The sequence below is a fragment of the Drosophila rhopaloa genome, unplaced genomic scaffold (genome assembly GCF_018152115.1).
Source record: "Drosophila rhopaloa isolate 14029-0021.01 unplaced genomic scaffold, ASM1815211v1 contig_115, whole genome shotgun sequence".
NCBI classification, from domain to species: Eukaryota; Metazoa; Arthropoda; class Insecta; order Diptera; family Drosophilidae; genus Drosophila; species Drosophila rhopaloa.
In genome coordinates, this window is record NW_025334990.1 from 13,117,029 (window position 1) to 13,143,140 (window position 26,112).

Consider the following 26,112-nt stretch of genomic DNA (forward strand, 5'->3'; position numbering starts at 1 on the left):
ATTCACGCAACCGTTAAGTAATAGCATGGCCATTTAATAAATAATTCGGAGCGTAATACTTTCACAACTTTGTTTATTATTTTTAAATAATTCTAGCGAGAGTTAACTGATTTTTAATTACAAAATCGCGTAGCCTTAAAAACTATGAAAATGGCTTTTCCAATTTGATTCTTATCTTTTGGCCAATAATTATATTGACAACAATATTCAAATAAGTTGAATCCAGTTATTAATTAGTTATAGGAGTTCCCCTACTAAATTTATCCATTATTAATTATGGTGCATTAGAAAACAGCTGATCAGATGTAAACAAATAAGAATGCTAGAGACTGCCGGTGAATAAATACGTATTTTCACTTGTGACTACTATATTTTAACTTTTTTTAGTGCAACTTCTTGTCGTGGGCCTGCTGTGGGGCGTTACCAATCCGTTCATCCGCCTCGGCAGCCAGGGAATCGAGTCGCTCAGAGATACGGGCTCCAAGTGGAGGAACTTCATCCAGGAAGCTCGCACAGTCGGCTCCCGTTGGCGCTATTGGATACCCTTTGGACTCAACCAGTGCGGAAGCGCCCTATACGTGTGGACGCTCCAAAGTGCCAGCATTACGGTGGCAGTGCCAGTGGCCAATTCCCTGAGTTTCGCTTTCACAGCAATAACTGGCTATGCTCTGGGCGAAAAGCTGCCGGGAAAGAGTAAGCTCCATTAGATATCTTAAATATTCATACTCATTTAATAGACCCTTTTTTCAGAAATCATTCTGGGTACTCTGCTCATCTGCTGTGGCAGTATTCTAATGATCTACGACAAGATCCTGCAAGAACAGGCGCAACAGCAACTAAATATAACATTCCAATGATCTTACCCTAAACCCAAGGCCAATTGTCTTTATTGCATTCGATAAAAGCATCATTAAATGAGTTAATTAAGAGAGCTGGAGCCGCCGCTTATAAAGCCTTGTGCACCGCTTCCACCAGCACCTCCATGCTCGTAATCGGGGTCTGGGGCGTGATGCCGTGCCCCAGATTGGCGATGTAGCGCGACTTGCCGAACTTGTGCACCATCTCGGTGGTCAGGTTGCGCAGCTCATCCGGATCGCGGTACATGTCCTGGGGGTCCAGATTGCCCTGCAGCGTTATGTTCGGTCCCACCACACTGCGTGCCTCGATGGGATCCACAGTCCAGTCCAGCCCAATGACGTCGTAGCCCAGTTCGCTCTGTTCCTTCAGAGAGTGTCCAGCACCTTTAGCAAAAAGCGTCTGCGGGAAGACTTCAATGTAGTTAAAATTATAATAACCTTTAGCTGGACTTACAATGGGAACCACTGGAATTGCCTTCTTGGTGAGTCGGTCTACTAACTCGTCGCGTATCCTCTTCAAGTATGGCGCTCCCCACTGCAGGAACTGCTCTTTTGAGAGGTGCTCCGCCGATGATTCAAATACCTGCAGCATTTGGGCGCCAGCCTTCACCTGCATCTCCAAGTAGTCCACAATGGCGTCGGTCAGAAGGTTAAGGAACAGCTTGGAGTCCTCCGGATAGTCATTAAGCCATGCCTTGGCCTTGGACATGGTCTTGCTGCCGCCGCCCTCAATCATGTAGCCCATGAGCGTCCAAGGCGCCCCAGTGAAGCCGATGAGTGGCACTCGCCCTTCCAGCTTGTGCCGCATCATGGTGATGGCGTCGCCCACGTAGCTGAGACGGGACAGGGCTCCGTCCGGAGTCAGGCGCTTCAGGTCCTCGGGCACAGCGATGGGCTGCGGTAGGACGGGACCAACACCCGCATGCATCTCTACGGTGATGCCGAGGGCCTGCGGAATGACCAGGATGTCCGAGAAGATGATGGAGGCGTCCAGATCGAAACGGCGCAGTGGCTGCATGGTCACTTCGCACGCTAGCTCCGGGGTGCGGCAGACGGTGAAGAAGTCGTGTTGCTTGCGCAGCTCTTGGAACTCCGGCAAATAGCGTCCGGCCTGGCGCATCACCCACACGGGCACGCGGTCAACCACCTCGCCACGGGCGGCCCGCAGCAGGTTGTCGTTCTTGAGCACGGGGAAGGGCTGCGAGCACGAGGAGATTAGATCAGTTTTAACTTGCAGCAGGAACCACCAGCACATCAGCCGAAGTCCAACCGACTATTTTGTGACATGATGTAACTGCGGGCGCTACTTAAATCTGCCGGGGAACTCACCTTGGCGTCTTTCATTCTGACTGTTGGCTGTCGGACAGGTTGATAGAAACTCCTTTAGTTATATTCACCGGCAATTCCGGTCTAATTTAATGAAATTCGTTGAGGAATTCTGCAATCTTGCATGAGTGTGCGTTCTGCCCCACTTTGTTTACGGTTTCACATGGTGGTGTGAGGACCGCAATAATCGCCACGGCCTATCGATATTTGAGAGGCTAGACAGCCTACCAGAAGATTTATTTAATTAGGATTATCAATAAATAGTAGGTTTTAATAAAATCAGATTTCAGTTTTTTTCTTCAAATGAGTGTGTTGAATAATTCTAAAGAGAGAATGATAAAATGTTTGAAAAGGATAGCCGATTGTCCTATTTCGCGCTTCTACCGAAGTCGAAATGCCCTAAAAATTACCAACTACGTTTTTAAATTGGTGTAAACAATTTGGATAGCCGGCAAAAATGGATCGTCTCGCCAGAGTTTTCTCTCAGCAGGACGAATTTATAGTTTTGGATGGAGGATTCAGGGATGAGTACGAAACCTTCAAGTCACTGGACTCTTTGCCGGCGGAAAAGCTTCAGAGATTCCAGCAGCTGACAGTCAAACTGCTGGAGGATTTGGAGCAGCCGCATGACCGGGAAAAATGTGCAGAGACATCGCGGAATTTGCGCGAGGAGGGAAACAACATGTTCAGAGGATCGCATGATTCGGAGCGGGTGCTGAAAGCGTGCAGGCTGTATACGGGAGCTGTTTTCGAGGCGGAGGATGCTAAAGACGAGTTGGCCCTGGCTTTCGCCAACCGAGGAATGGCCCTGCAGGAGTACGGGTTCTTCAGGGAAGCCTACGACGACTGCGCCAATGCGCTTGAGTGTGGCTATCCGGAGAGACTGCGACACAAAGTTATCATGCGACAGGCACACTGCGCCTGGAAGCTGCAGAAGATTGAGTCCTTGGAAGAGCATCTGAGTTGTCTGGAACAGCAGCAACTGAACGAAACTTTTCTGCTGCAGCTAGAGGACCTGAAGGAAAAACTGCAGCTACTTAAAAACCAACCTAAGGGTCAGGAGACACAAAAGGGAGACGATAGCAGAGTTTTAGAAGAAATGTGGGTTTAGTTATTTTGATACTCACCACTCCAAATTTTTTACCGTCAATTTTTATCAGCACTACAGATCCTGGCCAACGTGGGCGCTATATGGTGGCAAAGGAGACAATAAACCAAGGCAAGATCATCTTCTCCGAGCGAGCCTCCTGCTTTGTTCCCCTGGAACAGCGGCTAATTTGCCAGCAGTGTGCCGCCAGCTTAATGAGTGCGCCCATTCCCTGCTGCAAGTGCCATCAGCGGGTTGTCTACTGCTCCAGGAAATGTCGGCAGGCCCACTCAGCCATCCACAAATACGAGTGCGCTGCCTACCAAAGGGATCTTCTCAAACTGCTGGGCGTTTCTCATTTGGCCTTGCGTTTGGTATTGGCTTACATGCCCCAAATGATGCCCCAACTGCAGGACAGTACCAGTGCCCAGGAAATTTGGGATAAAATCATTAATCTGGCGAAGACATCGGACACGGGGGAAACAGCTCCAGAGTTTTTGCAAAGCCTGCGCATGGTCAGCCATTTGGAACAGGCCTCTCAAGCGGAGCTAGTCTACCACATCCTCTGTGCCAACCTGCTTCAATTTTACCTTAAAGAGCACACTATGTTTTTCGATCAGTTCCGCTCCGCGTCAGCCAGCACGCAGGAATGGCAACTGATTACTTCAGCACTGATTCTCCGATCTGCCGGCCAGCTGTTGTCCAACGGTCATGTGGGCGATGCCTTGCTACCAGTTGGCTTGGAGCCAAACGAGTTCGCCCTGCTGCAGCCGGATATGTGGCAGAAGCCTCGCCACCTGAAGATCGGTCAACTGCACAATCTTGCCCATTCGGAACTGATCACGGCCATCAATCTTCCATACTTGAGCCTGTGCAACCATGCCTGCGCTCCCTCTATTCGAACCAAGTTCGACGGCTGCTCTGTGGTAAATTACGCTGCGAAGGACATCTTAGCGGGCGAGGAGATTTTCAATTGTTATACCAGGGATTACAGAAACAGCTTAAAGCTTCAGCGATCCGAGCCCTTAAAAGAGGTCTATAAATTCCAGTGTAACTGCGACAAGTGTACTCGAACTGATCCCGATCAAGATTATGTGAGTATTTAATGAGTTTGTTATGAAAGTGCAGTTCAAAAAAAGAATTTTGTTAATATACAAATTTTCTAAAAATAGCACAAAACAATCTCTAACTTATAGTCTACAAAATGTGTATCATAGCTTTTTCTTTTGAATTCCTTGATTTTTAATGTGATAGAATCCAGGCATATTGCATAAAATCTAGACTCAACAACATTTAATTATTTCCGTTTATTACCAGCTTTCTTTCCATCGGTATCGCTGCGAAAAAACCAACTGTCGGCAGAAATTTCTGCCAGACGTCGAGATTCAACGGAATAACCTCAGCTGGTGGCTGCCGTCCAATGCAGACAACCCTATTATTTGCACTGTTTGCAAAGAGCGCCAAGAGTTCCCATGGTACAATGAGTTCCTTGACCTTATCGAGAGCTTTGCGGACTCCTCACAAAGGCATGCGCTTTTTAAAGCCTTCGATGATCTAGACAAATGGCTTGTGGATCACCACAGTCTCAAAAGAAATCTGGCTGAAGAACTGATTACAGTCTGCTTTGTGGAAATAGACGGTATATAATTGATTGCCTCTCGAGTTTTCAAGACTTTAATGATGTATTTCCTTACAGAAGGGACATTACTGGATGAGGTGGAGTACGAAAACCTGGCGAGAATTATCCGGAAACAGCTTGACGGCACTGCTGCTCAGTGTGGCGATACCTCCATGGAGTACATCACCCAGATGACGTATCTCTGGGATCTCATTGCCCTGAAAAAATGCCAAAGCAGCAAAAAGGAACATCTGCAGTTAAAAGGTAAGCTGGAATATCTGGCCAGCGAGCATCGCGAGGTTTTTTTGAACTATTACAACGACTTTATTGAGCAACAATGTAAATAACGATATACACGCAGTAAATTCACTAGTTTCGAGCTACAAGCAATCAACACTGGCACTTTTTGTTTCATTACAACTAATCTGAGCTTGGTAACGGGCGTTCGTTTCCACTTCCTCTAGATGAAGTGGGAGGCATATTCGTGGGGCATAACGCCCCGTCGGGGGTAGAAGGTGTGGGTGGTAGAGAACTTGAGCAGGTTGGTTATGTCGCTGGTATAGATGTCGGCAAAGCGGAAGAGGCGTCTCGAGAAGTACGTGGGGTTGTGATAAGTGCGAAAAACACTGCCAAACTGCTCGTTGAACACGTTCTTTGTCTTGTTGCTGTTGTAGGTTGGATAATTAATGAGTTTTTTACTATATTATATTTAAGTAGAGTCACTCAACATACCGCAACTGATCCCGCTCTTCCATCCACTCCCTTAGGCAAATCTGGGCTGCCTCGCTCTCATCGTCCTGGGTTTCCTCGATGAGCTGCGTCAGCATCTGCAGCCAGTTGGCACTCATCTTGAAGTCCTCCCGATTGAGGGTTTGAATTTCATGCTATAAAATAGGGAAATTTCTAAAACAATCCAATAATCGTAGGCCAATAATTACCCACCGCTAGCTCACTGATGATGGCTCCCGTTCGCCAACTGTGCTTCAGAGTAACATCTGCGAGATCACTGTACGGATGATCGCCAAAATAGAGCACGGAATGACCGCGCCAGCCCTTGAGTTCTTGAAGCTGTCTTACCGAACCCTATGAAGAATTCTGAAATTACAGCCGAGGCTATGGTAATTTTGAATAGAAACCCTTACCTCGTAGTAGATTTTGCCCTTTTCCAGCTTGAAGACTCGATCCCACAGATGCGACTTGGTTCGCTCATCGAACAGCCTAATAGGGCGAGATTCATCCGTAAAGAACTTGGGTTTGCGTGCCTGCACAATGACCACATCGAAGAAATCACGCCAATTGGAGCCCACCAGCCAGGACATGCCGCAGTTGCTAAAAATACAGATAATACTATTTGTAAAGATCTAATGAATGGGAAAAGGAAAACTAGTGCCTTACACAAACGAATAGGGACTATTTGTGACCAGAAAGAGATTCTTGCCCGCCTGCTGCAGCTTCTCAAGGAACTTGACTAGCTTCGGGTTGCGTTCTATGTACTTTTCGGTGTTCAGCATAACCTTGCCGTGCATTATGGGATGGCAGGAGCCCATGGCGGTCCTTGTGTCATGGAAAACAATCTCCGGATTATAATCGATGCGATTGCGCTCAAAGTATTCGATCACATTGCACAGCAGGCACATTTCAGGTACGGAAAATAAATCAGCCAGTTGCACCATTTTGGAGTTGGTGTTGTGCTGTTCGGGAAATAGATCGTAAATCACTGATTGCAAAACTCGAATCTAAGCCAGGTGATAAGATACGAACCCTATAGCTATTATTGGGCCCCTCCACGTAGGCTATGGGCAGCAGGCGGTTGTGGTAGAGTTTCAGCACCTCCTCCGCCTCCACTTTGGTGCGTCCTCTGTAGACGGAGCCCAACTGCAGCTGCAGGAAGCTGTCCAGCTTCACGAGGAGTCCCTTCTCAACGTCATAGTGCAGGCCCCGCACCGCAAAGTTGGGCTCGTACTCCAGGTCAAGGATGTCCTCCGGGTAGCGAAACCTCTTCACCAGCATCTCTCTGGCCAGATTGTACAGTAGGTCCTCCAGGATCGGCTTATAGCAGGCCAGGGTATAGTCATAGTCGAATCCGTAGACCTGCACCTCGCTGAGATCCAGCTCATTACAGGCGAACACCGCATCGGGGTGTACATCCGAGGGCAGCTTCTTGGCTGCAAAATGTCAAGTGATTTGGGGGAAACGGGGGTGTTACTAATGGGACCACTCTGCGGATGGGTATTTATAGATCGTGCACATACTACGCATATGCATATGCCTGCGACTGGTTGAGGCTTACATTGGAACTTCTTTTTGGTGGCTTCGTGAAGCTTTTGGAAATCACTCACTGTTTTTGGGTGCGAGATCTGTGCGGGAACAGCTGGAGCGGAAGCCCCAGCGTCCGACGAGAAAGCGCGGGATTCGGATCGAGAGTTCGGTTTGCAAGGGGACGGGGACAGGATGGAGACCCAGTTCCGGAGGACACCACCGCCTCGCAGGAACACATTCTGCCGGAGGAGCGCACTGAATATGGGACTGCCTGCCGCGCACATTTAACTCGCTGGTCAATTGCCAATTAAGCCCGTTTGTTATGTACACCAAGTGGGGGCGGAGTGGGTGGATGCAACTGGATGGGGTGGGGTGTGACCAGGTAGAAGCCCCCCAAAAAATACCTACGCGCGGTTCTAAGTATTCAATAATATGGTCATGGGGGAAAAATTATCTTTCTAGTTTTATTTATAACATCTTTTAATTGGTACTCTTTGCCACTTAGCTAGACCATAAAGAAAACTAGCTTTTCTTAAATTAACTGAACACAAGTTTACTTAGAGCAAACACATTTACAATCAGTGAAAATTGTATTTATCTAAAATTTGTTTGTAATCCAAATATATAATAATTATATATGTCGAACGTATTACATTAAAAATCAGGATTAGTAAAAATATTAAACATGAAAATATCATATATATAATTAAATGACACCAAATGAAATGAACGGATTCCTGATTCATATTTTTATTATTTTGCTGCTGAACTTATAAATAATTTTTAAATATATTTCTTTTGCCACAAATATTCAAAATTGTATAACATTTTCACATTTAGAGTATTATTTTAAATTTAAATTAAGAAATATCGAAATAACCGTTATTATTCGTAGATAAGCTCGCACATTTTGGCAACCCTACTACAACGACTCTGGTATTTTTTTAACTATTAAGAAAATACCGAAATGTGTTGCATTTTACGCGTTAGGGATTTCGCATAAGGCGTTTTTGTTATTTCGAACACCGAACCTGGGTGTTAAAAACACTTTCGGCAATTATATTTTTTAAAAATCTGAAGTGATTTCTCCAGCAAACGAAACAAGCGATATAAACCGCAATAAAACCGGACGGAAGTGGGGGAAAGAGCGCGAGGAGGAGCAACTATAATTTTCCCCCTTTGCCTTTGTGTGCGTGCGTGTGTGTGGTAGTAGTAGTATTTTTTCATTTCTGTTTTCGCTGTACGTGCAGATTGATTCATATTATTTCATTACGTGAGCTATTGCAATATATCTATTCGGCCGAGGACAAAGACAAAACGATTTCACCTGGCCTATGAACACGAGCTCATTGTTTGTTTGATTTATGCAAAAATAGATGCCGCCTGCGATGTAGAGCTGCTGATGGCCCCTTTCCACGGGGGCCGCGGCCAATGAATCCACAGACCCAAAAAAAGAACAAAAAAATAAGACAGAGACAAAAACAATTACGCCGTAGATGAAAAGAAAAGCGCCAAGAAGAAGAAGCAACAGAGAATACGTCAAATATCTCTAATCTCCAATACCATTGCACTCTGTAAACGTGTGTGCTCGAAAAATTCTGGCCCCCAAAAACAACAACAAGAAACATCCGCTCAGGAATTGACAACTGATACGTAGAATTATGAACGTAGAGAGCCAACTGAAGACACCGCTAACGCACATACGCAATCTGGTCAAGCACGTGAACAAGCGAAATTTTAATGAGAGCAGCGAACAAATAAAGCAGGTGAGTTGGAGTTTTTGCCCCAGTAAATTCATGAACATTTCGTTTTTGTCAACAATAACAACTACAAGGTGACAGGGGTAGTGTTGGAAAACCGTAAACATATCGCACCTGGCCAGCCAGAGTTGCCAATTGTTTGCACTCACGACTGGCCCCGAACACTATTGCCATTTCACTCGCTCGTGCATTTTTGCCGACGCCATTACAGTTTTTGGGTAAGGGCAGCTGAAAAAATTTCTCTGCACGGCGTTGCGCGTTTTGTGACCGATTTGTTTAAGCTAAAAGTGGTTTAGAATGTGTAAAGCTAGGCTAATTGGGTGCGCTTAGCCACGCCCGTGTTATTGGCTAGATCGGCAGTGTTAAATTCGCAGCGGAGCAGTGCGAAATTGGGCTGCGAAAACCGAGTTGGGAAGCCCAAGCCAAGCGAAGGGCTTTTCGGCCCAAAACTTCTTTCTCCTTAGTGCTGGTGGAAAAAAATTAATTTAAATAGTAAGTTTATTGGATTTATTCCATGGGAATATTAATTGCGGCCGCTTTCTTTTGCAAAGTTGCAATATGTCGCACTTTTTCCTGTGACCCCCTTCCTTTCTCGCACCGTCATGCTCTCTCCTTTGCTCTCCTCTCCTATGTAACGTTTCGCCAGCGGGTGCGAGCAAGAGAGCAAGTGTAATTTGTTGTGGAGCAGCTGCGACGGCGGGGTCACAGCTGTTGTCTCGCTCCCGCGCGAGGAGAGAGGCCTTGAGTCCGGACTCCGAACTCCGGATCCCGTATTCGCACATAGGTGGATCGAAAGTGGGGGATACCTGGCCGACCCCCTCAAAAGTATTCTTATTGAACGTAGTATCATAACAAATACTATGTGCGAGTTAAGCCCAATTCTGCGGGTTATATTTGCCAATAAGTTTTCCATATTTCCCCATCATCTGCCTAAAAGCCAATAGTTGTTGTATAAAGTAAGTTAGTTAATTTCCATAAAGAAAAAAAGTTTTTTTTCATAAAAAATCGACTATCGATACATTTTAATTTGAAACTAAACCAAGCAATGGTTTTAAATTCAAATGAATTTCATTCCTCAATAACTTTCCCCCTAAAAGTGTACTCCAGATCCGCCCCTGGAACCAAAAACACACTTCCAACTAGGGCAGTCAAAGATTGACACAAGCACAGAACAAAACCTCTCAAAATTTCAAAGTTTGCGATGAAAATCGTATAAAAAAAAAAACCGGGTACCGCACAATCCGTGGAATTGTTTAAAACGACCATCGCCCACAATCCACTGATATGTGTCCTAGGTCGCGGGCAGCCGCTGCCAGGGCACTTATGCTGGTCACCAGGACCAGTCCAATGCTTCTCTCTGACACTGATAGCATCTCCAAACTCTTGCAGTTCGTCAAAGAGCACGGCCTGGAAGCGGATCGCAGCAGTCTGCGTCACCTGTTCTCCGTGATCAACTTCAGCGATCCAGCGCCTTCTGTTACCGCCCAGCTGCAGGCGAAGCTCCTGGGCGCCCAGTTGCAGCGCCAGCTGCAGAGCTCATCGTTTGTGTCCAACATCTGCTACGCCTTCGACCAGTACTTCGCCAGTAACCAGAAGGTTTGTTTCCTCTAATCTTTTACAGAGTTTTGATAACTTATTGTAAATCTTTTCTATTCAGACATTAAAGCCTGCTGCGGTAGCGGATCTCGTGGGCCAGGTCTCACGACTGACTGGTATCAACAAGCTCTGCGAGTGCATATTTGCCTTGGCCGTGACCCACTCTTCACACCAGGAACTGAGACAGTCAGCCGGGAACAACTTGAAAGTCAGCCTCAGTGAATTGATAGACTCCTATTTGGGCAAAAACAACAGCAGTCCGGCGAGCAGCGGTCTCCAGGAGATCTCCTTTGATCTGCTTCAGTATTTGCTGTGCTTCCTAAGTGATTACGTGAAACCTCAGTTGGAGGTGGAGTTTTTGATCAAGCTTCGCGAGGAGTTTCCGCGCCAGGCGGTGCCGCTGGTTCTAGCGCCGTTTCTGTACGGCTCGACGACGGCGACGATTGCGGGAGCAGGTGCCAGCGAAACGGATGCGGAGGCCGAAGCAACGGCCAGTAGCAACAGCTCCAGTTCCGAGGCAGATGCTCTAAACGAGGTGGGAATCGAGGATATCTATGACCATTTAAGCGAGATAATATTCACCAACCAGGTGCGCATAACAATTGTACGAAGCTGGCAATTTGCTAATTTAATTTACTGTTGCAGGGCAAAAATAATATTATGGACACATCCTGGATTAATCTAATCCTTGAAATCGGTTATGAATTTACATCGAGCGTTGAAGAGTGCAAGAATCATTTGTGTTCCCGCGAACGAGAACGCGCTGAGCTCCAATCCAAAGATGTCGCCAAGATCGTGGGACTCATGTGCCGTCGGCACTCGTCTTTGCTCGATTGTAATGTGAACCTACCGACGCCGGCGAACTTCTGGCCTGGTCAAGGGCAGGGTGCTGGCAGCAATAGCAGCGGATCCTCGCAGGCACAAAGCACTCCGCAGCAACAAAGCTCGGGCAGCAGCAACAACAACGATGGGAGCGACGGTAACTCGTCCGGTGATAAGAAGGACAAGAAGGAGACGACGGATGGCACGCAAACATGGAAGCCAGATGTATTTGTGCAGGCCCTCAAGGAAGTGGTGCCACAGCTCAACTGGAAGGAAGTGTGCATGGGTAATTTTTCCTAGATCCCAACAATTTGAGTCACCATTAATTAATTGATTCTCTTTATCTTTCAGAACTCGACCACCCCGAGTTCGTGTTAAAGGATCGCATTGGCTTGGACCTATTGCTGACCATTCTACGGCTGGCCACTGGCTCCAACATATTCCCACATCCAGAATGCATTTACCGTCACTGGGCAAACACGGAGGGTCAGCTGTCGCTTGTTACGACAATGCTGAAGAACCCGGATCTCTTTTCCTTCGCCGACTTTGTATTCAGCCAGCCAGCGTTGGACGTGCTAAAGACGGCCCCAGATGCGGACAACAAGGAGATCTCGGCCTGGAAGTCGCTTCACCTGGTAGAGGTGTTGCTGTCAATTGCGGACAAGGGATACTATACGCAGGTCCATGAGCTTTTTAAGTTCCCCGCGCAGAATTGTCCCGATGTGCTATTTCTGGCCTTACTGCACATAAGTCCACCTCTAACGCCGCTGCGGCAAGATCTGTTTAACCAACTGATACCAACGTTCCTGGGAAACCATCCAAACTCGAACGTTATCTTGGCCAGCGCCTGGAGCTCGACCAACTTCCAACTGCGCCCCAATATCATGAATGCCATGTCCGAGTGGTATCTGCGAGGCAGTGAGTTTGACCAGGTGAAGCTGTCGCGCATTCTTGACTTAGCTCAGGACCTGAAGGCGCTGTCAGCGCTGCTTAACGCCCGCTCCTTTTTGTTCATTATCGACCTGGCTTGCCTTGCCTCTCGGCGTGAGTACCTGAAGCTTGAGAAGTGGCTCACCGATAAGATTCGCGACCATGGGGAGCCCTTCATGCAGGCAATGATCAAGGTGCTGTTGCGTCGCTGCCCGCAGGTGGTAAACGCTAAAGTGCCCGAGGATCAGTTGCCTCCCAAACAGGCTCAGCTTTTGCCCGAGACGGTTACCACGATGATCAACTGTCTGCAAACGTGCATCAATAACTGCATGGTGCCAGAGATGGTCGAAATGATTATGCAGATGACCGCGAACGTGGCTATCATGGCGAACAAGGCGCGTGCCCAACAGCAGCAGCCGGGATTGGTTCCGCCGCCACCTCCGAACATTCTGCGCGGGCATCGTGTGATGGATCTGCCTGGCGGGATCGCTCCTCCGCCGCCACAGGCATCCTTCTCTGGAAACCTCAATGCGCAGATGTTTGGCCCCGGAATGGATCCGCTGACAAATATGTCCAACAACCTGGCCGGCCTCAACCTGAGTGGCCCGAACGGAGCTTTTAACTTTGGAAACATGCTGAGTAAGTATAAGAGTCCAAGAGCAACATTATCCATTCGATGGCTAAAAGTTCAGAATCTTTTCAATATAATTAACTTATATTAACACTTTGTTACCTTTACAGCCTCGCCATCACGTTTGATGACTCCGGGAGCCAGTCCCTATCCACTGAACCCCATGGGGATGCCTCAGGCTCCGCCGCCACCCAATGTCGGGAATCTCGGCCGCATGCTGCCGGGTGGTCCGCAACAGCAGACCCCCACGCCTACTCAAACGGCCCCTAATCCAACCAATCCTGTGATGGCCGACCTGCAGATACCTGTATCCAAGGAAGTGGAAGACGAGGTCAACTCTTATTTCCAGCGCATCTACAACCACCAGCCAAATCCAACGCTGTCGATCGACGAAGTGCTGGACATTCTGCAGCGCTTCAAGGAATCAAGCAACCGGCGCGAACAGGAGGTCTTTCTGTGTATGTTGCGCAATCTTTTCGAAGAGTATCGTTTCTTCTGTCAATATCCGGAGAAGGAGCTACAGATCACAGCGCAGCTTTTTGGTGGCATCATCGACCGCAACCTGGTGCCCACCTTTGTGGCACTGGGCCTTTCCCTTCGCTGTGTCCTGGACGCGCTTCGCAAACCTGATGGCTCTAAGCTTTACTATTTCGGTGTGACGGCACTGGACAGATTCAGGACCCGATTGCACACCTACAACAAATACTGCGAGCATATTCGCTCCATTCCCCACTTCTCGGACTTCCCGCCGCATCTTATCCAGTATGTGGAATACGGAATGCACGGCCAGGAGCCGCCGCCGCAAAAGCTGATTGGTCTCAGTAATACGATTCCGTCTGCAATTTCCACCGGACCGCCAACCGAGCCGCTCTACAGGTCCAACTCCATGCTAGGTAAGCACGTTACTTATACAGTTTGGTATTTGGGTCACAAGTTAGATAAACAAACGAGTTATTCATCATTTTTTAAGTTAAAATACGTAATTTCTTAACAAGAATGCAAGCAAGTAAATAATACACAATTGCCCGCTGACTGAAAAAAAGCAGTCTTTCAGAGATCTTTGCCAGAGAATAACGTTACACAATTTTCCACAGGTAACATGCCCCTTGCCACCCCCGGTTCGGGACCCAAATCAAGCGCTGCGGTGTCGCATGCCACGAGGATGAAGTCCATCGCCAATGCCACAAATATCGACACTCTGTTGGTGGCCAACCAGGAGGAGAAGGTGACGGTTCCGCCCGAACCTGTACAGGACAAAACTGCCTTTATTTTCAACAACCTGAGTCAGTTAAACATACCGCAAAAGTGTGATGAGATCAAAGAGATTATGACAAAGGAGTATTGGCCATGGCTAGCGCAGTATTTGGTCCTCAAACGCGCCTCAATGGAGTTTAACTTCCACACGCTCTATTACAACTTCCTGGATGCCCTCAAAAACGGCGAGATAAATCGATTCGTGACCAAAGAGACGCTGCGCAATATCAAGGTGCTACTGCGCTCCGATAAGGGAGTTATCAACTTCTCTGATCGCAGTCTTCTGAAGAACCTCGGTCACTGGTTGGGCATGATGACCCTAGGCCGCAATCGTCCCATCCTGCAGTTAGATCTGGATCTGAAATCCCTGCTGGCCGAAGCTTATCATAAGGGACAGCAGGAATTGCTTTTTGTGGTGCCCTTCGTGGCCAAGATCCTTGAGTCATCCGCCAAGTCACGCATTTTCCGCTCGCCCAATCCCTGGACAATGGGCATCATGTACGTGCTCGGCGAGCTTCATCAAGAACCGGACCTCAAGCTGAACCTCAAGTTTGAAATCGAGGTTCTGTGTAAAACACTTAATCTGGAACTGGCCAAGTTGCGACCAGTAATCTACCTGAAGGATCCGAGTCGAGCTCTTCTGATTGAACAGCAGATGTCACAACCGAAGCCCAAACAAATGGAGCCAGTTGCGCCTGCGCCTTCTCTGCCACGAGAACAGCAATCCCCAGCACAACCGCCGCCGCCTCCGCAGCAGCAGCAACAACAACAGCAGCAACAGCAACAACAACAGCAGCAGCAGCAACAACAACAGCAACAACAAGCTCCTCCACCGCCACCTTCAACGGATGTGGACGCCCAAAATGCAGCAGCTATGATGATGGGAGCCGGTGGAGCTAACAGCACTCCCGGATCGGTATCTTCGCCCAATCTGCCAACCGATCCCAGCCAGGTAGCACTACCACCGCCAGAGCCACGCTACTCTTATGTGGACGTGAACGTGAGCAACTTTCAGCTTATTGCTCAGCACTTGGTGCTGCCCCCCAACATACCATTCCTGCACGCCAATCCCGGAATCAAACACATCGTGATCAACGCAGTGGAGCGGACCATTACCGACTGGCTACAGCCCATCGTGGACCGAAGCATTCGCATCGCCTGCGCGACCACCGAGCAGATTATCCGTAAGGATTTTGCACTAGATGCTGACGAGAACCGCATGCGCACCGCCGCCCATCAGATGGTACGCAACCTGGCCGCCGGCATGGCCATGATCACCGGAAAGGATGAGATTGCACGCGCCATTAGCCAGAACCTGCACAAGGCTTTGATATCGGCTCTGAACGGAATGCCAACTATGGGTGAAATCCAAGCTGCCGCCATGCAGTTGGCCAGCGAGAATGTGGAGCTGGTATGCGCCTTCATCCAGAAAACATCGGCTGAGAAGGCAGCTGCGGAGATTGATAGGCGCCTGAGCACCGATTTCGAAACCCGAAAAATCGCCCGTGAAGAGGGCAACCGCTTTGTGGACGCCCAGATCCTCAGCTACCAACAGGAGCGTCTTCCAGAAGCTGTGCGCATCAAGGTGGGCCCTGCTCCAGCTACACTCTATGCTGTGTACTCGGAGTTCGCAAGAAGCATACCTGGTTTCCAGCAGATGAGTGATCGTGATATTGCCCTGTTTGTGCCGAAACCACAGGATTTGTCGCAGCCAAATGTGTTTGCCAACGATGAGAGCAGCTTGGTATACGCAGAACTGGCCAGCAAGATGGAAGCCTTCATGAACACGGCAATTGGTGTGCCGTCGCTGCAGGTTCAGGCTAGCAAGATGCACATGCTCCTCAACGCCTTGATGTCGACGCGTCGCCAGCGTGACCAGGAGTCGGCTTTTAATCTGTTGACCCGCGCAGTCGAGGGTTTAACCGAGGGATTGGTTAATATGCACGAGAACATTGAGCAGATGAAGCTTTACCAAAATGTCCACCTGCGTATCATCGCTCTGCTTCACAACAGCTTTGGTGCTCCAAACACAGAGCGAGCAGTGACCAAGTGTTTCTTCGACATCCGCGAGGAGGTGCGATACAATGTGGAGGCCGCTCGTGCGCTGATTACCTCACACTTTGTAAACCTCAATCAGTTTGATGGAATGCTGCGGGATTGCATGGACAACGGCAACAACTATGTGGCCATCTCGTTTGGTATCGCACTGATAGAGCGCCTCATCATGGACGACCGAGCGATTAACATTGTGTCGGACAATGAATTCATGGCCACTGTGGAGCTGCTGGGTAGGCTTACCCAGCATCGTCATCGGTATCCCGAATGCATCGTGAATGCCATTGATACTCTGTGGAGCGGAAATTTCAACTCGAGCAACGACTACAGTCCGTTCAACGCCAGCGAGCGTTATTTGGCCGGAGCCTCCCACTACATTCACTCCGGCATGCATCACGTGAGGGTAAGGACGAATATAATATTTTATTGAGTGACTTTGTTTAGCTGCGTGATTGATTTTAATAACACAATCCCTCTTTTCTTTCTTTAGTCATGCGATACGGATGATCCGCCAGGACTGCAAGAGAAGACCGAGTTTCTGCTTAAGGATTGGGTTGCCTTGTACACACAACAAAACCCGCAATCTACGCGCGATGCTCGCAACTTCGGCGCATTTGTCCAGAAGATGAACACATATGGAATCCTGAAGACAGACGACTTGATCACACGCTTCTTCCGCCAGGCCACGCACATTTGCACGGATGTAGTGTACAGAATGTTCGCCGAGCCTAGCCTGCCAATTAACCAAGCGAAGAACAAGATATTTCAGTGGATCGATGCGTTCGTGCACCTAATCGCGATGCTGGTGCGGCATTCGGGTGAAGCAGGCAATCCGACGACCAAGATCAACCTGCTGAACAAGGTTTTGGGCATTGTATTGGGCACGCTGCTTAAGGACCACGAGATGCGCGGCGTTAGCTTCCAGCAGGTGGGATACCACCGCTTCTTCATGATGCTCTTCATGGAGCTCTGCTCGGCCGACGTGATCCTTGAAACGCTGATGCACAGCATTGTGTCGGCCTTCGCCTACACCTATCACCTTCTGAACCCCACCATTGCTCCTGGCTTCTGCTTCGCTTGGCTGGAGCTCATCTCGCACCGCGTGTTCTTGGGCCGCATTCTCGTCCAGATTCCCGGCCAGAAGGGCTGGCCGCTTTATGCGCAACTGCTGCAGGATCTCTTCAAATATCTTGCGCCCTTCCTGCGCAACACAGAGCTCGGTAAACCAGTTCAACTCTTGTATAAGGGCACCTTGCGTGTTTTACTTGTCCTTCTGCACGACTTCCCCGAGTTCCTGTGCGATTATCACTTTGGGTTCTGCGACACCATTCCCCCTAACTGCGTCCAGATGCGTAACATCATCCTGTCGGCGTTTCCACGCAACATGCGCCTGCCCGATCCCTTCACGCCCAACTTGAAGGTTGACATGCTGTCGGACAGTAGCAATGCACCCAAGGTGCATAGCAGCTATATTATGAACATCCAGCCGCCGAACTTCAAAAAGGATCTGGACTCGTACCTCAAGGCTCGGGCGCCGGTTACTTTCCTCTCGGAGTTGCGTGGTCACTTGCAGGTGACTAGCGAGCCAGGTACGCGTTATAACATGACGCTGATGAATGCTCTGGTCATGTATGTGGGAACTCAGGCGATCGCGCTGATTAGGTGGGTGTTAGGAAGTTTTATATACATCGAACATTTTTGCTAATTAAGATTACTGTTTGCAGAAACAAGAACTTTGTGCCCAACACCTCCAACATTGCACACAGCGCTCACATGGACATCTTCCAGAACCTGGCTGTCGATTTGGATACGGAGGGGCGCTATCTGTTCCTGAATGCGATTGCCAACCAGCTGCGCTATCCCAATAGCCACACGCACTACTTTAGTTGTGCAGTGCTGCATCTGTTCGCCGAGGCCAACTCGGAGGCCATTCAGGAGCAGATCACACGCGTCCTTCTGGAACGATTGATCGTTAACCGCCCGCATCCGTGGGGATTGCTCATCACGTTCATTGAGCTGATTAAGAATCCAATCTACAAGTTCTGGGACCATGACTTTGTGCACTGCGCGCCGGAGATTACCAAGTACGTTTGCCTGAAAGATGGCTCTTTTCAGAATTTCATTCGATCAGATGAATTTATACCGAATTCTTGCAAATTAGATAACAGATGTAGTTTGTAGTAGATTTGCAACGCATTAGATGATCTCGCTTTGTCAATCTTTAACCCACTATCTCACCTAACTCACATTTTACCACCCCTTTTGTTTTCAGATATTTCGGTGAATGTCTAATTGTAGTTAAGCGGTTTGAGCATTTAAATGGCATTCAGTGTGCATCGTAGCAAGAGAGCAAGTTCAGGCCTCAAAGCGAAGCAACCATCCCACTCATTTTGCATGTTAACCTTTCTTTATATTCGTTTGTAACCTCCTATTTTTTACAATTTAGCATTAATCTATGAAAATATAACTTTTTAGTAAGCAAGTCGCACCTTGGATGCTTTCCCCGAAGCAAAAAGAGTTGATATTAATATGGCAATGTGTTCTTGGTATTCTTCGCAGGCTCTTCGAATCGGTGGCCCGCTCCTGTCTGGCCAAATCGAACGTCACCCAGCAACTAAACATGCCCGTCGTTGATGGCGAGGGCCAGGAGGTGGCCAACATCAACTGAGAAAACGCCACCGTCCGACGCTTCTGTCTGGAGGTCTGCGCGAGACCCAGACGCAGGCAGTAGCTGCCTGGGCAGGCACACCACCCCAAAAAAAAAACACAGCACAGCACTGCATTCATTGAATTCTACTAACCATTACTGTGTTTAGCTCTTAGTGAATCGTTTTAAGGAGACAGTGAAATCAGCAACAGCAGACACAAACATTTACAAAACAACAAGCAACCGCAACAATAAGAATAGAGCAACAGCAGGCCAGGCCAACTGCAGTGCTAGAAACCGAAATTCGACTTGTATTTAAACGAACGGAAACGATAACATTTTAAATGCCTCCCCTTTCGCCGGGGAATGTTACAAATTTTTAATTGAGTTGTATTATAAATGGTAGATGAAGACGTTAAACTGTTGATGACAGATACTGTGTAAAGAAATCAATCAAACAGATAAAAAAGAAAAGAAAAAAACAAAACAAAACAAGAAAAAAAAATGAAAATCGAAAAAGGAAAAATATTTTCTACAAAAAAATTGCAAAATGTACGATGAAAATGCGAAAAAACTAACAAATGCGATGTAAATATGTAGATTGTTGTTGCTACACATCCAGCAAAGAACAACATTTAGATCAAAGAGAAGATTCAAAAGACGTAGCAGCAACAACGGCCACATATGAAATTTGTGTACACATATTGAAGGAGCGAATAACCAGGAAGCAGAGACCTAGTAAACCTACTCTCAACCCCGCTGATAGCGATATTTATAGACGTGAATTGAAGAGAACAGAAGCTGAATGTTTGAAAGATCCTCAAGTCAATAATTATTCGAGTTGTCAAAGTAGCTCTTACCTCCCAGCCAACTCAATGATGTATCATTTGCAAATTCGTAGCCTCTAAGAGTCCCTCAGTTAGTCTACTCGTATACGTTAACTTTTAAAATGTTCCCGCACAACAACAGCAGCCACTGTAACAGTAACCAGAACCAACCAATGTTTGATCTTCTTATACGCAATGTAAGCGCTACGTTTTGTTTTTTACCTACATACTTTTTATGAACTGATTATTAACTGAAATGGAAATACATTGAACACCTCTAGCTTGTTAAACGTATAATCGATCCTCCATGTAAAGATAAACGCTGTTAGAATCAGAGAGATATAGAAAGAGCGTGGCACAGATTCGGAGCCATTATCTATATAGATCTTTATATAATTATATAAAATATGTATTTCTAAATATAAATACGTAATGTAAATCGAGTTTGATTGCCGCGCAGCGAGTGGAAGTGGAAGGGCAGCGGAGCGAGATCGATTCTAAATTCATTATCCTACGTTAGGCAATTTGCGAGTTATGTACGTGTTATTAGCCCCTATCCCACAACCACTCCCACTCGACACTCAAGCACTTACTGCAGCAACTCTATTAGTTTGTAGTCTCTACCGCAAATGAACATTCACTGTATTTACGCAAGTCAAAATGTATTTTGAATTAAACTGAATTGAAGCCTGAAGCCGAGCAAAAGTGCTCATGTAGAAAGCGAGGAGTGGAGAAGAGAGTAGAGGAAGGAAGGAAGGGCTAGCTTTCTAGCCAAAGGCCCAACTCATTTATAGACTAATTCCGTTTGCAATGGCTAACAAGTGATGTATATGATGTATGTACAGACATGCGTTCACCGATCGACCGACACAATATATACATTCATAAACGAAAGCTGCGACACAAGAAACCACAACAAATCTACATTGATAAATAATAATCCATTACAATCGAAATAAGTAACACTATCCATTAAGAGAACAATATATATATAAAAATTAATATGTATACAAAACAAATATTAAATGTATAAATGGCAAAATTTTAAAAAGCCCTGCGTTTGAGATACTTTTCCTCCTCCCTTATGGCCATAATGTGTATCTGGGACCCGTGTGTGTGGGTTAACACTTAAAAAAGCTCGTTTCATTGGAGCAAAGGCCCCATATATATGGTACCCCGTATATATGTAGCCCATTTCCGCACCCAGGCTTACATAACCCACCGCCCCCTGGGTTCGTTTGGTGGGGCGCATTTGGGTTAAGTAAACACAAATGTCGATAAATGCGGAGAGAGCGGTTACAGGCTTGGAAAACCGAAATGTACGGGTGTATCTATCTATTGTGCGACACGAATTCAGCATTAATTGAAATGCTGCAGTCATCGCAGTGCCCCCGCCACCGCGTGTTTTCGTTGCCAATTCACATGAATTTGTCATAAGGCTGATAAACGACGATTGTGTAGTGGTGCACTTGTACAAAATTTGAAACTTACAATTTTAATATTTGGCCGCACTCGTGTCTTTAAGATAGGCGCACAATGAATATCATTTTAATTACAAGTAGACTGTTTTAAAACCACAAAAATAAAGTTTATATATTTAAATAAACTGCTTTATATTTATAAATTTGAAATGGATTTTGGAAATAATTTATAATTATAAGTAAGCATTGAACAAAATTAATTTATGAAAATTTGAATTTTAGAAATTGAAATAGTTTTTTAGTGAGAGAAGGGGGGTCACCTTATTAAAAATAAACTTTTTTATGGGGAGACATCATCTCCTTTTTTACTAACTGACTAAATTTGTAGCTGAGTAAAATATCTATATTTATATAAAAAAAACTTCGTTGACAAAGATGTTAAGAAAAAAATACGATTTGAACGGCAAGTCTCTGAAATGTAGGTCTAATTTTTTTATGAGTGCATAGTGTAGAGTAGAAAAAATGCCCAACGCGACTTGTGTGTGTGTGTGGCGTATCTGTGTGAGCGCTTGGAAACAGAATGTGGCACACTTAGCGCTCTGCCGACGTCGCTGCGCAAAAGCAAAAAATTCCCCTACTGGCCTGGCCTGGCCGTACATTATGTGGCCCCGTTCCCGACCCCCAATCCGCGTCCCAACGTATCCGAAAGATACAAAAAAGCGCGGCGCTGCAGCTTTGTGGCTCTGGCTCTACATGGCCATTTGAATCGGCTTAGATGTGCGCGCGCGCGCTGCCGTGCGAAAGAGATGGCATTGGAGTTTCGTTAAAAAGCTTTCCAGTCGAGTCGCTGTCGCCTTCGTTCCAACACAGTCACGTGTTTTTCTATCTGTGAGTGCGCGTATCTGTATTGTATATCTTTGTATCTTTGCGGCAAGCTTCTTGGCTGAGTCAGCTATGAAGCAGCACCATTAGTTGCGAGCACATTTTGTGTATGCTGCCATTAGTTTTTGTTCCCCAGTTTTCTCCTCGATGTTTCTTCTTCTTTTGGCCCTGCAGATACAGATACTGATATACATAATTGGTAGTATCCCCATCCAGTCGGTGGAAAAAACAAGAACCAGACCGCAGCTGCATTTCTTTGGATGTCCCCCTTTTGCCCACACTCTTGATGACCCAGTTTTTAGTTTCTCTAGGCCCGTTGCACCGCCTCTTTGGACGAAACCAGAACCTTGTGATTAAGCCCTGTCCAGGCGAAACTAGGCCCTCTCTTGGCCGCACAAATCGAAACTGAGCAAACTGAAGCTCTCGTTAAACAGAAATTGTAGCGGAAATTGCCCGAAAATAACGAAAATAAAAATCTGGCACAGACCAAGTGAAAACGGAAATGGAACCCAACCCGTTAACGAATATTCCTTTTGGCCCTCGGGAATCGTCAATCATCACATGTTGACACTAAATGGAAAACATAATTCAATCATTCAGACGGAGGTTACAAGCTTCGTTTATGGGAGGTCCTATTGGCAATTGGAACTTATTTGGAAATACTTTCAGAAATTCGAAAATAAATAGAAATTGTATCTATAAGCTCAGCAGTCTGGAATACGAAAAATATTACTTATAGAAAAGCTCAAGCTAAAAATCAATTCAACTTTCAATTGAGAAATACATGCCACTGTGACTAAACTTTAGTCACTAAACCAAAATCTCTTATGTTTTAAAAACTATTGTCACAGCAAATAATTTTGAACCATAGTAATCACAATTTACAAATTTCTAGAAATCTTGCTTAAAATAGTATTCTGAGCTAACAATTAGTCTATTCCCATATTTTAATTAGTTATTATGTTTTTTAAAATTCAGTAATTTTAATTTATGTTGAAATATTCCAAATAGGTAATTATTACCAATATAGCGTACGCATAAACGTAGTGAAAGTAAAAAAAGTATTGAAAAATAATATCCAGGAGGAATTTGTGCAGTGGTGCAGTGATTTTGCTTGAAGATGAGCTGCTGAAAATTCGCTGTCATGGAAATTCCACCCTGTATGCATTTGGTTTTTTATGGGGCGGTTTGACAACTGGAGCTCATTCATATATTCATGGACTCCTTCCACTCAGAAAACCAGTGTTCCCCGACGGATCCCTGTCATTTGCCATATTCGCCCGGATTTATGATTGTGCACGAAACAGCTGTCCGTTGATTCTGGCCACGATTTTTGCTCCACTTGGCCAGTAACCAACCACCTGGGCAATTGGCCCGGTCCGAGAGTGATTGCAACTGACTGATTGGGGCTGCCTGCAGGTTGTCAGACGCCAGTTGCCATTGGTAGTTAATTGAATTTGCCGTCAGGTGGCATTTATCGAGGAGCAACAGTTCCACTGCTTCGCAGGAAATTGCGCAGCTTGCCAGTTCAATTAGAAGGAATTCGATTCGCCCCGTTAGCTATGATGCATTTTAATTGGGTTATCTCAGCCAGGAGGTGATATACGTATGTATGTATGTACATGTACTAAGAAAGAAAGATGTATCCTAGGCATAGGGACCGATGCCAGCTGCCCGACTCATCAGAGCCGGAATGTTGCTCTGCTCGTAGTTCCCACTGAAATACTGCGCATAGGGTCCCGAGGCATACACCGCCACATCGTCGCCTCCATGGGATTCCGAATCCAAAGGCACCAACGTGGGATACCGATAGTCCGAGTCCGCCACCAACTTTTCCTTCAGCAGGGCCCGTCCCTCAGCACGATTGTAAGCAGAGTAATAACCAGGTCCATTGGCATACGACAAAATCGTATAGGGCAGGTTGTCATCGGCCAGCTGGGCCAATCCAGTGATCTCCTGGTCACGGAACTAGCAGATAAAAGAGATTCCGAGTCATAAACCTCACTAGTAAAATGGAAAGTCCCCGAAATACTTACAGGATAACCATTGATGGACATCACATGAGAATGATCGGCGGTAACCACGATCAGAGTGTCATCCTCGGAGGTTAATTCGCGGGCTTTCTGAACGGCGTTCGCAAACTCGGCGGTGTCCTCCAGAGATCTCCTGGCGAAGGTATCATGATGTGCCATATCGATCCTAGCACCCTCGACAAACAGGAAGAATCCCTCCTTGTTGCGACTCAGAACCTTAATCGCAGCCTCGGTGAGCTCAGTCAGCGAAGGATCCGCCAACTGACTGCGTTTCCTGTCCCGATCTCCATTGTAGGGCAGGTGGGAATTGGCAAAGAGACCTAGGAGATAGTCGGTATTCTCCAGATCCACCAGACTGAGACCCTTGCGACTCCAAACGTAGTTAGCGGAGACATTGGCCTCCTTTTTCTGATCCAACCAGTCGCGGATTAGGTGACGACCATCGGTGCGCAGACCGGCATATCCCTCCTCATCGTTGACCGTGGTGTTGATGAAGTTCTGGCGACCTCCACCGAGGATCACCTTGAGCTGCTGACCCACAGGCTGCTCCACCAGCTGGCGGGCAATGTCGATGGTCTGTTCGGGATCACAGCCCCTGTTGGCCACCTCCCAGTCGTTCTCCCAATTGCGATCTGCGGTGTGGGCATAAACGCCAGCTGGCGAGGCGTGGGTCACCCGAGCGGTGGTCACGAGTCCTGCATCCTTGCCCGCCGCCTGTGCCCACTGGGCAATGCTGAGCACCTGATCCTCCACCTTTGAGTCGCCATCACAACTGTACCTGGGCACATTGGCGTTCACGCCAATGGTTCCGTAGTTGCCCTTCACACCGCCCAAATAGGCGGTGGCCGTGCAGGCGGAATCGGCCACCTGCCGGTTCACACAGTACGTCTTGGACAGTCCCGTGTAGGGGAATCCCTCGAAGAACACCTGCTCCGCACTGTCGCCCAACAGATTCCTGGTGGCCGTGACCGTGTGAACGGACATGCCGTCGCCCAGGAACATGATCACGTTCTTGGCCTTGTTCGTGTGCGCCGCCTGTGTTTCGGCCAGTTTGGACAGCAACTTGGCCTGAGCCTTGTCCACCCAGTACTGGCTCTGCTGCTCCTCCGGATGCTTGATGGGATGCGCTGCGGCATCGAAAGAACGGCCACGTGGGTGATCTGCAAAATGGAGAAAATGGAGGGGGTTTTAAGGCGGCTATTTTATGGAAGTTAAACCAAGGTATCCTAACTATATTAATTAATACACATATTGGTTATTGAAAAATATAACACAAATTCTAAGAAATATAAATCTCTCCCTAATAAATCCCTTTAAGCTCACTAGTTTTCTATCATATCAGTAGTACTCTTACCAATTAAAAAAAAAACTTAAGGAACTTAATCACATTGAGCTCAGGGCTTTTCTAATATATGATTGGGATTAATTGATTGAAATACACGCACTTAGAGATAAGCAACCATTTCGAAGAATTTTATCACAAATCAACTCGTTATAGAATTTATATGACCACCGATCTATTAGTAAGGCGCTATGAAAAATATTTAATATTTGGGACCGATTCCATTTTTATTAAATTTATATTTTAGAATCCATTTATTACTTCAAAGAGATTTATTTAAAAAGTGATAGTTATTTCGATCATTTGAAATTTAAAAAAACATTTTTTTGAAGCATTGGCATTTAACCAAATTACTATAACTTTGAACTTCTAATCACGATCAGGACACTTTACCTCTCTGTCCATTTGCACTTCCGCTCAGCCAGACGGCGACGAAGAGCAATAGAATGAATCGCTTGGCCATTTTCAGCTAATCCTGGTTACCCAAGCGACTTGTGTGGAGGTCAGACCTTGGTTGAAGACTAAATCGACTGACCAGACCAGGGAATTGGCCATCGTTTCGGAGCTATCGCGCAGTATCGGAGTAAATCTAATCAGGGCAGGCCAAAGAAGACTAATCTAGACGGTTGAATCAAATCATCATTTATGGGTGGCCAAGAATTGATTAACCGAAGTCGTAGAACGGACCAAAATACAATGCCAAACCATGCTCACGTGCCTTGGCCACAAAACTTTATTTGCCATTGAATCTCCGGTCATAACTGA

At 46.7% G+C, this 26,112-nt stretch overlaps 6 protein-coding genes across 13 annotated transcripts; 3 read left to right on the forward strand and 3 right to left on the reverse strand.

The window, feature by feature from the left end:
- The first annotated feature begins 173 nt into the window (after nucleotides 1-173).
- Nucleotides 174-869, forward strand: LOC108040823 (transmembrane protein 234 homolog). Of its 2 annotated transcripts, none has more exons than XM_044461964.1 (3): nucleotides 174-335; nucleotides 388-693; nucleotides 738-869. In XM_044461964.1, the coding sequence occupies exons 1-3, from the start codon at nucleotides 320-322 to the stop codon at nucleotides 866-868; spliced, it is 453 nt and encodes a 150-aa protein (XP_044317899.1). In that variant the 5' UTR covers nucleotides 174-319; the 3' UTR covers nucleotide 869. The 2 variants fall into 2 exon arrangements, with proteins under 2 accessions (XP_044317899.1, XP_016973943.1); XM_017118454.2 differs by having other exon boundaries at nucleotides 191-335; nucleotides 751-869.
- On the reverse strand, nucleotides 860-2,359 carry LOC108040822 (uroporphyrinogen decarboxylase). The gene is made up of 3 exons (XM_017118453.2): nucleotides 2,187-2,359; nucleotides 1,312-2,055; nucleotides 860-1,257 (listed from the first exon to the last, which is right to left on the reverse strand). Exons 1-3 carry the CDS (start codon nucleotides 2,199-2,201, stop codon nucleotides 946-948), a joined length of 1,071 nt encoding a protein of 356 aa, XP_016973942.1. The 5' UTR covers nucleotides 2,202-2,359; the 3' UTR covers nucleotides 860-945.
- Nucleotides 2,360-2,599: 240 nt separating this feature from the next.
- Nucleotides 2,600-5,284, forward strand: LOC108040820 (SET and MYND domain-containing protein 4). Its single transcript, XM_017118450.2, has 4 exons — nucleotides 2,600-3,284; nucleotides 3,344-4,364; nucleotides 4,588-4,909; nucleotides 4,967-5,284. Exons 1-4 carry the CDS (start codon nucleotides 2,641-2,643, stop codon nucleotides 5,233-5,235), a joined length of 2,256 nt encoding a protein of 751 aa, XP_016973939.2. The 5' UTR covers nucleotides 2,600-2,640; the 3' UTR covers nucleotides 5,236-5,284.
- On the reverse strand, nucleotides 5,242-7,523 carry LOC108040821 (5'-nucleotidase domain-containing protein 3). 2 transcript variants are annotated; one of them, XM_017118451.2, is made up of 7 exons: nucleotides 7,179-7,522; nucleotides 6,650-7,053; nucleotides 6,284-6,579; nucleotides 6,031-6,217; nucleotides 5,831-5,971; nucleotides 5,621-5,772; nucleotides 5,242-5,553 (listed from the first exon to the last, which is right to left on the reverse strand). In XM_017118451.2, exons 1-7 carry the CDS (start codon nucleotides 7,429-7,431, stop codon nucleotides 5,349-5,351), a joined length of 1,638 nt encoding a protein of 545 aa, XP_016973940.1. In that variant the 5' UTR covers nucleotides 7,432-7,522; the 3' UTR covers nucleotides 5,242-5,348. The 2 variants fall into 2 exon arrangements, with proteins under 2 accessions (XP_016973940.1, XP_016973941.1); XM_017118452.2 differs by having other exon boundaries at nucleotides 5,244-5,553; nucleotides 7,228-7,523.
- Nucleotides 7,524-8,132: 609 nt separating this feature from the next.
- On the forward strand, nucleotides 8,133-20,720 carry LOC108040819 (CCR4-NOT transcription complex subunit 1). Of its 6 annotated transcripts, none has more exons than XR_006417791.1 (11): nucleotides 8,133-8,913; nucleotides 10,297-10,503; nucleotides 10,565-11,092; nucleotides 11,149-11,611; nucleotides 11,677-12,894; nucleotides 12,997-13,779; nucleotides 13,981-16,598; nucleotides 16,686-17,857; nucleotides 17,920-18,279; nucleotides 18,468-18,611; nucleotides 18,671-18,703. XR_006417791.1 is itself a non-coding variant. In XM_017118444.2 (11 exons), exons 2-11 carry the CDS (start codon nucleotides 8,809-8,811, stop codon nucleotides 18,861-18,863), a joined length of 7,563 nt encoding a protein of 2,520 aa, XP_016973933.1. In that variant the 5' UTR covers nucleotides 8,134-8,336; nucleotides 8,398-8,808; the 3' UTR covers nucleotides 18,864-20,720. The 6 variants fall into 6 exon arrangements, 5 of the variants coding, with proteins under 5 accessions (XP_016973937.1, XP_016973933.1, XP_016973936.1 ...); XM_017118444.2 differs by lacking the exons at nucleotides 18,468-18,611; nucleotides 18,671-18,703 and adding an exon at nucleotides 18,755-20,720 and having other exon boundaries at nucleotides 8,134-8,336; nucleotides 8,398-8,913; XM_017118447.2 differs by lacking the exons at nucleotides 18,468-18,611; nucleotides 18,671-18,703 and adding an exon at nucleotides 18,755-20,720 and having other exon boundaries at nucleotides 8,134-8,336; nucleotides 8,524-8,913.
- A 2,808-nt stretch (nucleotides 20,721-23,528) lies between these two features.
- LOC108040900 (membrane-bound alkaline phosphatase) lies at nucleotides 23,529-25,861 on the reverse strand. The gene is made up of 3 exons (XM_017118565.2): nucleotides 25,741-25,861; nucleotides 24,009-25,165; nucleotides 23,529-23,940 (listed from the first exon to the last, which is right to left on the reverse strand). Exons 1-3 carry the CDS (start codon nucleotides 25,808-25,810, stop codon nucleotides 23,620-23,622), a joined length of 1,548 nt encoding a protein of 515 aa, XP_016974054.1. The 5' UTR covers nucleotides 25,811-25,861; the 3' UTR covers nucleotides 23,529-23,619.
- Nucleotides 25,862-26,112: the final 251 nt, after the last annotated feature.

Coding starts and splice junctions, on each gene's coding strand:
- LOC108040823 (XM_044461964.1), top strand. Junction 694..737: donor CGAAAAGCTGCCGGGAAAGA/GTAAGCTCCATT, acceptor CTCATTTAATAG/ACCCTTTTTTCAGAAATCAT.
- LOC108040822 (XM_017118453.2), bottom strand. Junction 1,258..1,311: donor CAATTCCAGTGGTTCCCATT/GTAAGTCCAGCT, acceptor GTCTTCCCGCAG/ACGCTTTTTGCTAAAGGTGC.
- LOC108040820 (XM_017118450.2), top strand. CDS start 2,641: ATGGATCGTCTCGCCAGAGTTTTCTCTCAGCAGGACGAATTTATAGTT. Junction 3,285..3,343: donor AGCAGAGTTTTAGAAGAAAT/GTGGGTTTAGTT, acceptor AATTTTTATCAG/CACTACAGATCCTGGCCAAC. Junction 4,910..4,966: donor CTGCTTTGTGGAAATAGACG/GTATATAATTGA, acceptor ATTTCCTTACAG/AAGGGACATTACTGGATGAG.
- LOC108040821 (XM_017118451.2), bottom strand. CDS start 7,431: ATGTGCGCGGCAGGCAGTCCCATATTCAGTGCGCTCCTCCGGCAGAAT. Junction 6,218..6,283: donor AATAGTCCCTATTCGTTTGT/GTAAGGCACTAG, acceptor CTGTATTTTTAG/CAACTGCGGCATGTCCTGGC. Junction 5,554..5,620: donor GAAGAGCGGGATCAGTTGCG/GTATGTTGAGTG, acceptor AACCTACAACAG/CAACAAGACAAAGAACGTGT.
- LOC108040819 (XM_017118445.2), top strand. CDS start 8,809: ATGAACGTAGAGAGCCAACTGAAGACACCGCTAACGCACATACGCAAT. Junction 12,895..12,996: donor TAACTTTGGAAACATGCTGA/GTAAGTATAAGA, acceptor TTACCTTTACAG/CCTCGCCATCACGTTTGATG. Junction 17,858..17,919: donor CAGGCGATCGCGCTGATTAG/GTGGGTGTTAGG, acceptor TACTGTTTGCAG/AAACAAGAACTTTGTGCCCA.
- LOC108040900 (XM_017118565.2), bottom strand. CDS start 25,810: ATGGCCAAGCGATTCATTCTATTGCTCTTCGTCGCCGTCTGGCTGAGC. Junction 25,166..25,740: donor AAGTGCAAATGGACAGAGAG/GTAAAGTGTCCT, acceptor TCCATTTTGCAG/ATCACCCACGTGGCCGTTCT. Junction 23,941..24,008: donor TGTCCATCAATGGTTATCCT/GTAAGTATTTCG, acceptor TTTATCTGCTAG/TTCCGTGACCAGGAGATCAC.